General features: G+C 38.8%; 1 protein-coding gene across 1 annotated transcript in view; it reads right to left on the bottom strand.

The window, feature by feature from the left end:
- The window catches only part of LOC115221601, a 98,320-nt gene extending 88,525 nt beyond the window's left edge, over positions 1-9,795 (bottom strand). Inside the window, exon 1 of the mRNA XM_029791801.2 lies at positions 8,951-9,795. Within this exon, the coding sequence (XP_029647661.1) occupies positions 8,951-9,252 (302 nt within the window). The 5' untranslated portion in view covers positions 9,253-9,795. The remainder of the gene's footprint in view (positions 1-8,950) is intronic.
- Positions 9,796-10,119: the final 324 nt, after the last annotated feature.

The raw sequence follows: 10,119 nt of genomic DNA, 5'->3' as shown, positions 1-10,119 counted from the left end.
TCTCTCTCTCTCTCTCTCTCTCTCTCTCTGTAGGATATTTATCAAACTAAATTAAATATCACCAAAGGAGAATCGTTCTTGAAAAAATTATTTCTATTCCCCCAAGGCCACACATGTGTCGGGGGAAAGAATGTAGCCGATTAAAACGTGTTGCTTAATATTAGTGCTATTTATTAAAGACATAGAGGGTATATAAATCGTGGTCGCAAGACCTGCTAAAAGTAGCAACCAGTTTATCTTTGAAACCGTCTTGAAACTTAAAAGATGGAAGGACACATTAGATAAAAAAAAGTCATAGAGTGAACGCCTTTAATCATTGTTCTGTTTTATCAGGATTGATGTTTTTGTTTTGAATAACTTTAGCTTAAGATGAGTAAGGGGGTAGCACCTATCATTCTCAGGGGCGGACGCAAGGTGGGGCTTGAGGAGCACATGCCTCAAGAAGTTCCTCAAGAAAAGAAGTGCGCCCTTCTAAATAATGTTATTACGCCCTTGTCTTCTGGAATTGTATTCCCTTCTGACCTTCCTTCGAAAAATTCCTGGGACCTCGTCTGATTCTTTTCAATGTTTCGAAGATTGGCGGGAGGAAAGTAGAACATTATCCTTAGTCTGGGGACCCAATCTGAATGTTTGCGACAGAAAGTGATTCCCGCAAACGCAACCGGTGCCGTGTTAAGGCCTGGGCACACTGGATTGTTGTCCAGGGGACTCACGGGCCTAGGAGCCCAATTCTGATTTATGTATGTTGTAGCTTATTGTTGACAAAAAATAAAGTATTACAGGGTCCAGCGCATTGATTTGTCTGAAGACCTATAATGCCGCTAAGACGGCCCTGAAGGCAACCATAAGCCAAATGGTCTTGTAACCCCACTTGACGGATTAAGTCTATCACTCAAGATGGGTCTTCCACTGATAAGGTTTTAGTCGCTGTTGTAGAAGCTATTGTAGAAGACACTTTCCTTATGTGCTACGCTGTGAGATCGAATCGAAAGCTACGTAGATCCAAAGTGAACTTCTTAATTACATAACCAAACCAAATAATAAACAGCTGGTACTTTAGTGACATCAGAATGATGAAAAGCAAACAAGACTTTATAAGCTTCATGCCTCCTCCATCTACTCTGCGTTTTACTTTCCACTCGGTACCTGGATTGCAACTCTAAGACAACACCTACCTCGCCCTCGTTACTCGGATTTCACTCTAAGGAAACCCCTCCTAGAAATACGACTTTCCAGAATTCTGTCACCTTGCTTCGGCATAGTTATAGATTTGATCCTACTCCCGATGCTTAGGCAAACATTTTTTACTATTCACTGCCTGTGGTTGACCAAAGCCTTATGAATGAAATTTGATATAAGTTGACTGTTCACAGTTTTCCTAGTTTTCCTACAGATGTTTAAGTATGAACAGCAACCATAATCAATCTTACAAATAGGGGAGTAAGACTGTAAAAGCTATTTCCTCACCTTCTAAAACAAACTAATTTAAAGCTCATTATAAAATTATCGCCATAGGCGCAGGGATGGCTGTGTGGTTAAGAAGATTGCTTTGCAACCACGTAGTTTCAGGTGTGAAATTTTGGGTACGAGACTCCTACTATAATCCTGGGAAAACTAATACCTTGTATGTGAATTTAGTAGACGGAAACTGTGTGGAAGCCCATTGTATGTATGTATGTATGTATGTATGTATGTATGTATGTATGTATCTGTTACATATATGTCTCATATATATATATATATATCTGTCTGTCAGTCTCTCTCTATATACATATACGTGTGTGTGTGCGTGTGTGTGTGTGTGTGGTGTGTGTGTGTGTGTGTGTGTGTGTGTGTGTGTGTGTGTGTGCATGCCTTTTAACACCGCTTGATAACTGATTTTGGTTTCTTTTCGTCCCCTCAATTTAAGCGTTAGGTAAAAAAAAAAAACCCGCTAGAATAAGTATCAGATTTAAAATAAGTTCTGGGGGTTGATTTGTTCGACACGGCTGGTGCCCTAGCATGGCCTCAGGCCAGTGACTGAAACCAGCAAAAGATAATACGATAAAGATAGCGTTATATGTTGTCTAGTCTATTCTTGTCGCGACACAGCAGCATTGACACACGGTTAAGAATGGTTTCAAATTTTGGCACTAGGTCAGCAGTTTGTGCGGAAGGGATAAATCCATTACATTAACCCAATTGCCCACCTGGTACTTTTTTTATCGACCCCGAAAGGATGAAAGGCAAAATCGACCCCGGCGGAATTTGAACCAGAACGTGAAAACGGACGCAATGCCGCTATGCACTTTGCCCGGCATGCTAACGATTCTTATTTCTTTACTACCCACAAGGGGCTAAACACAGAGTGGACAAACAAGGACAGGCAAACGGATTAAGTCGATTATATCGACCCCAGTGCGTAACTGGTACTTAATTTATCGACCCCGAAAGGATGAAAGGCAAAGTCGACCTCGGCGGAATTTGAACTCAGAACGTAACGGCAGACGAAATACCTGTTTCTTTACTACTCAGAAGGGGCTAAACACAGAGAGGACAAACAAGGACAGGCAAACGGATTAAGTCGATTATATCGACCCCAGTGCGTAACTGGTACTTAATTTATCGACCCCGAAAGGATGAAAGGCAAAGTCGACCTCGGCGGAATTTGAACTCAGAACGTAGCGGCAGACGAAATACTGCTTAAGCATTTCGCCCGGCGTGCTAACGTTTCTGCCAGCTCGCCGCCTTACGCACACAGTTGATAAGGATGTCTTATTTTGCTGTTGTTGCATGCCAGCTCATATTGAACACAGTGAAAGGTGTTCCAGTCACGTCTTCTCGGCACTATGCAGGAGTTCATTATCCAGTATGTCTCTCCTTGGGTGGTTTGACCGTAGTTTCTACTAGGCCAACAACCAAGTAGAGGGCCATTCGTTGGCTCATGGTAGTTTGAGCGTGCTGTGTTAGGAAAGACTGCCGAAGTTAGCATCATCCTTCAGTCTAAGCTTCATCCTTCAGACTAAGCTTCAGGAGGTTGCTTGTTAGGCTTGAAATAACAGCAAATCTCCCTCAAATTATATTGTTTCATTAAAAAAGGTTGGGGGTGGGGTGGGGACACATTTGATAATTTAGAGCTAGATTTGCTTTCTAAATGAAAGAAAAAAAAACGGGATTGTTATAAGTGAAACATCTTTTAAATCATAGGTCTGCTGGGATATTGCTGACCTGGGGCTAAACAACAACAACATCAATATCAAAACATGTGTAAACGTCTATGTGCTCACTCGATTTGTTAGAAATAGCAGTTGAATCTACTCTAAATCATACCCTAACGTCTTTATTTTTTTTGCCTTTTACTTGTTTCAGTCACTGGATTACGACCATGTTGGGATACCGCCTTCAGGGGTTTTTAGCCGAACAAATTGACCCCATAACATATTTTTAAAGTTTGGTACTTATTCTATCGAGGCAGTTTTGCCGAACTGCCAAGTTACGGGTAAGTAAACAAATCAACACCAACTGTCAAGCTGTGGTGGGGCAAACACAACACAACCACACACACACACACACACACACACACACACACGACGGGCTTCTTTCAGTTTCCGTCTACAGTTCCTCCCACAAGGCATTTGGTCAGTCCGTGGCTATAGCGGAAGACACCTGCCCAAGGTGTCGCGTAGTGGGACTGAACCCAAGACCAGAAGGCTAGGAAGCGAACTTCTCAACCATATAGAAATATTAGATAATGCTGTCAGATATACTGTTTATTATATATTTTTCTAAAGGACAGGAATGTCACAGATGGAACGCCTTTAATCATAGGTCTGCTAAATCTGGGCTGATATGGGGATAAACACCAGCATACAACGCGAATATCAGTTACACGGCAGGAGTAAGTTACTTAGTCAACTATAGAAGCCGAGTTGTTGCTGACTGAGCAATGATTAAAAGAATTTCAACCGCGACCTTCCTGCCTCTTTTATTGGTGCGAGCTATCAAGTCACTGCATTATCTAATGCAAGGGCGTGATTTGAGGGATTTGGCAGCATTATCCTTCCTGCTCCGCGCGAGCGAGAGAGAGCCTATAAAAATTTGTGGCCGTTATGACGTTGGGAGTTATTTGGAAATATCATTATGGGTGTCTATAGTCGAATGTACCGGATACAGTTTGTCATCTGAAACTTACGGAATGTCAAACAATAAATCTTTGCAGAAGACAACTCAGGGGCTGTTGTTACGTGATCGTTCGAACGGCTAGAAATAGCAGTCAAATTTTCCTTAAATCATACTCACTCTTAAAAAAATATTTTATCTTTTATCTTTTACTTGTTTCAGTCATTAGACTGCGGCCAAGCTGGGGCACCGCCTTGAAGAATTTTTGGTCGAATTAATCAACCCCAGTTCTTATTATATAGGCCTCTTTTGCCGAACCGCTGTTATGGAGACGTAAACAAACCGACACCGACACCGGTTGTCAAATGGTGGTAGGAGAAAACACTGACACGAGCACACGCACACACACACACACCCACGCACACACACACACACACACACGCACACACACACACATACACACACACATACACATATATATGTATGTATACGGGCTTCTTTCAGTTTCCGTCTGCCAAATCCACTCACAGCGCTCTGGTCAGGGTGAGGCTATAGTAGAAGACCAAGGTACCATGCAATGGGACTGAACCCGGAACCATGTCGCTGGGAAGCAGGTTTTTTACTACACACCCACACCTGCGCCTATAAAAATAAAATAAAAACACACACGCAAACACAAAAACATATCTATAACTAATAAATACGCAATGCTTGAGAAAAAATGCGTGAGGGTCATGGCTGGAATGCTTTCGGTCGTTGGGCGGCTCGATCATGGGCCACCTAGGAGTAAACAAGAAGAAGAAGAAGGAGGAGGAGGAGAAGGAGAAGAAGATACATTATACGAAATGAAAGAACAAAATCTTTTTTGAATATTCGGTATTGTAGCATGGCCACAACCCAGTGTGAAACCTTTTAGGATGAATAAAAGAATAAACAATTTGAGTTCAGATTTATTTTTGGCGCTGTGATGACCGTCTTTTACAAATTGAGGACACGTGTGGAGAACACATAATAAACAGCGTGTGTGTGCGTGTGTGGTGGTGATGGTGGTGGAAGCTGCCTTTTTGCAGATCGAAAATGAGGAAACCCCTTGTATCGAGGGGAGATTACTGAGGAATACTCTGAATTTATTCAGTGGATGTGTTGTTAGATTTCTCTGTGTGTATGTGTGTAAACGGATGGTTTTTAAGGTCGTAAAAAAGAAATACATTATTTTACAAGCTCAAGGAAAAAACCCTACGTAAGAGTTACTATTTTTAAATATAGTAAGAAGACATGGGTGGGGTCATTTTTATTTTCAATTTGTTTTTATCTTCTCAGGATTGTTTTTTATCCGCACGAATTTTTATATTTTCAGTTGTTTTAAAATTTTTTTAGCAGGTTGCTTCTTTTTTTTGTTTTAAATATTTTCAGGGTTTTCTAAAAAAAATACATTTTTTATATACTCTTTTACTCTTTTACTTGTTTCAGTCATTTGACTGCGGCCATGCTGGAGCACCGCCTTTAGTCGAGCAAATCGACCCCAGGACTTATTCTTTGTACGCCTAGTACTTATTCTATCGGTCTATTTTGCCGAACCGCTAAGTTACGGGGACGTAAACACACCAGCATCGGTTGTCAAGCGATGTTGGGGGGGACAAACGCAGACACACAAACATATACACACACATACATATATATATACATATATACGACGGGCTTCTTTCAGTTTCCGTCTACCAAATCCACTCACAAGGCTTTGGTCGGCCCGAGGCTATAGTAGAAAACACTTGCCAAGGTGCCACGCAGTGGGACTGAACCCGGAACCATGTGCTTGGTAAGCAAGCTACTTACCACACAGCCACTCCTGCGCCTATATCTTCTACTTTTATAAAAACTATTTTGATTTGTTTGTTTTTATCATTATTTTAATGCACCCAGTTTTTCAAAATATTTTCAGGACTTTTATATATCTTCAAATACTGAAACATCTTACGTCTCTTTTTTAATATCTTCGCTTATTAAAGCGGCGAGCTAGCAGAATCGTTAACACGCCGGACAAAATGCTTAGCGACATTCCGTCTGTCTTTGTGTTCTGAGTTGAACTTTCGCCAACGTCGAGTTCGCCTTTCATCATTTCGCAGTCGATAAAATGAGGACCAGTTGAGAACTGAGGTCGATAAAATAAGTACCATTGATATACTTACCTCCTCCCCCGAAATTGCCGGCCTTGTGCCAAAATTTGAAATCAATATTTCATTTATTAGAAGATTAGTTTCACCTTTTTATATCTTCAATTTCTTTTATACTCTTTTACTCTTTTACTTGTTTCAGTCAGTTGAATGCGGCCATGCTGGAGCAGCGCCTTTGGTCGAGCAAATCGACTCCAGGACTTATTCTTTCTAAGCCTAGTACTTATTTTATCGGTGTCTTTTGCCGAACCGCTCTTTTGCCGAACACACCAGCATCGGTTGCCAAGCGATGTTGGGGGGGGGGACAAACATACACACACACACACACACACACACTCACACACACGACGGGCTTCTTTCAGTTTCCGTCTACCAAATCCACTCACAAGGCTTTGGTCGGCACGAGGCTATAGTAGAGGACACTTGCCCAAGGTGCCACGCAGTGGGACTGAACCCGGAACCACGTGGTTGGTAAAGCAAGCTACTTACCACACAGCCACTTCTGCACTTATAATATTTATATTTTGTTTAAAATATATTTTCAATTTTTGTTTTTCTAATATTTTCGCAGTGTGATAATATATTTATACACGGTGGATCTCTCTTTTTCCATCCAGGAAGAGATTGTATATAAAACATTAGGTACAGTATCGGCTAAAATCTGTAGATATAAACATTTATCATTACTACTTTATTTTTTGTTTTGAAATTCAGGTGTACATACATACAATATGTATGTATGCATGCATGCATGTATGTATATTCATATATGCCAATTGGGTTATCCAATTTACTTACACCCTTAATAACAGTGGGTTGGTGGTCAGTATCTCGGTCGCTAAAGAAATCCCAATTAAAGACCGAAATTAGTTCAGTTGGCTATTAAAATATTGTATGCAATGACAAGGTATTTATACCTGTGTACACATACAGTGCTGGCTAGAATCTATAGATATATTCTCAAGTGTAATACAATATATTGAAAAGAAACGCTGTTAACGCACCAGTAATTTGGTAACAACGATTGTCAGAATCGTTATGATATCAAGGAAAAGAGTTTGCAATATTTAGTTCCTTCAGTTCACATTTTGAGATTAAATCATACCAGAGTTAATCTTAGAGTTAATTTTAATTTTCGTAAAGAATATAAAAAGATAAATTACTCTGAGTCTGTAACCTGGATAATAATTGGATAATGAAAATCGTGTTTTAAAACCATTTTAACCATATTCTTCGAACCATATAATAGCAAAAATCACAAACACACTTTTGATCAGAAAATAAAACTTTCTCTTTTTTTTCATCACTCTATCTTGACGAAAGACAAATTGTCCGAAACGTCTAGATATCTTTCTTTCATTCGTAGCTTAATGCATTAAGTTTGTTTCTTTTTCTCACTTAAAAAAAAAGTTAGCTCATGAACTGCTTTCTTGTATAGATTACATACACATTGGATTTCTAATAACATTGTGCAATATACATAGTCATACGCATGCATATGCATGTATGCACGTACGTATGTGTACACACACACACACACATACACACACACACGTTGCCTTTGAAGACCATGACCGCAAAATCAATGGTAATCTATACGATAAGTTTACTCGCATAGCTTTATATGTACAAATACATTTTCACAGCTCTGCATCGAGTGTTACATATTTTCTGTTACTTTTCATACTATTTATAAAGTAAGATGCCATATGAATACACACACAGAGACACACACACACATGTATAATAATATATATATATATATATATATATATATATATATGTGTTGTGTGTGTGTGTGATATATGTATGTATATATACACACATGTATGTATTTATATATATTATAAACAAATGTGTGTGTGTGAATGCGTGTATATGTGTGATGTGTGTGTATTTGTGTGTGTGGAGAGTGAGAGAAAGAATGAGATATGCCAGTTACCGCTTTCTTTCTTTTTTCTTTCTTTCTTTCTTTTCTTCCTTCCCTCTTTCTCTCTCTCTCTCTGTCTCCCTATCACATACGACTTACACACAAGCACGCGCGTGCATACGTTCCGATTGTAAATAGTAATTTTGGAAATACAGTTGCAGCAAAACAAAAGCGATACTGTTGGAAAAAGAATCAACACCACGAATTATTAGCTCTTATCTATAACTTGGAGACCTTGTAAAAAATATTCAAGAAAGAGAGAGAAAGATATATATAATATATATATATTATATATAATATATATATAATATATATATATATAGAGAGAGAGAGAGAGAGGAGAGACGAGAGAGAGAGAGAGAGATGTAGATAGGTAGACAAATAAGCATACATAGATAAATGGGTGGAAGAATAGATAGATATAAAGAGAGAAGTCTTTGTTCATTCATATATATATATATGTGTGTGTGTATGTATATATATACATATAAATATATATATAGAGAGAGATAAGTAGTGTGATAGATAAATAGTAAGAAATTTAACGATAGCTAGAATACATAATAAATTATATTTATAAATGGAAAAGAGGGGGCCCGAGAAAGAGAGAGAGAGAGAGAGAGAGAGAGAGAGAGAGAGAGAGAGAGAGAGCAAGTGTGTGCGTGTTTGTGATAGAGAAAGAAAGAGAGATAGTGAGAGAGACACTGTGTGTGTGTGTATGCAAAAGCCAATACTTTTATGCGTTGCTTACCTGCTGTTGCGAGCATCGATAAGTTTTGATAGTAAGACGGCTGTGAACAGCTTGGTCAAACCTCCAATACAGAAAGTCGTGTTCTTATCGATCGGCGGACTTCCATGACCGTAACCATTCCTGTAAAGTACGGTGGAGTTACGTATAAGCGACACACTGGCAGCGTGAGCACCAGAACATTGGACCGATAAGGCTACAAACCTTTCCAACTTAGTACTTTCCTCTTCCGTCAACTGTTGAAATCCCCAACAGCTAAGTCCAGACGAAACAGTAAGAAATATAAATTTATAGAAAAAATCCATGTTGCTTTTCTTATATACATACAGGCAGCAAAGAATAAGTTAAATTCGGGTTATAAATTATATATTTGTTGTTAAAGCATGTGTAACCTGAAGTAATGTGAAGAATCGTCGTAATATTAGTAATATTTGTGCTAGGGTGGTGGGAGAGACCACAAAGATTATTGGAGTGTAATATTTAATGAATTTTTCCCCCTCTTTCCTTGTATACAATATCTGTTTCAGCACTTTCGATGTCGTGAGATCGAATCTTAGCTTAGCATGCGTGTTTATAGTTTGATTGCCGTGTTTGTTTTGTTGTTTAAAAGTTTTTTCTCTTCCCCCAAAAAAAGCTTCGAAGGCTGGTATGTGAGAAGTGGTTAAAAATGATAAACTAATACCGGTAATATACAAGGCGAGGGATTACAGTTAATCCACAAACAACCTTTCTATATGTATGTATGTGTACGTGATGGAGGGAGGGAGGGAGAAAGTGTATGTATGTATGCATGTGTGTGTAGATTTGTGCGTGCGTGTATATGCACGCATGTATGCATACATACATGCATATGTTTGTGTGTGTGCGTGCGTGCGGACGTGCTTCCGTGTGTGTGAAAATATATTGGGCAGGATCTGATTTAAACAAAAAATATTTAAAAAAGGAATAAAAAATATTAATAAAAAATAAGTTAAATAGTAATTCCTATTTCAACACCTTCGTCCTTTCTTTTTTCTCTCTTTGTCTAATTTTTTTCCTTTTTGTTTACATTTAATCCTTTCTTCCTTTCTTTTATTGGTCTCTTCCCTTTATTTTCCTCTTCCTTTGTTTTCTTTCTCTTTTTCCATCTGCAATTTCTCCATTTCTGTCTTTTATCTCTCTGACTCAATGTA

The sequence above is a fragment of the Octopus sinensis genome, linkage group LG18 (assembly GCF_006345805.1).
Source record: "Octopus sinensis linkage group LG18, ASM634580v1, whole genome shotgun sequence".
Taxonomy (NCBI): Eukaryota; Metazoa; Mollusca; class Cephalopoda; order Octopoda; family Octopodidae; genus Octopus; species Octopus sinensis.
The sequence above is the reverse complement of the archived record's forward strand: the minus strand, read 5'-3'. Positions and strand labels throughout refer to the sequence as shown.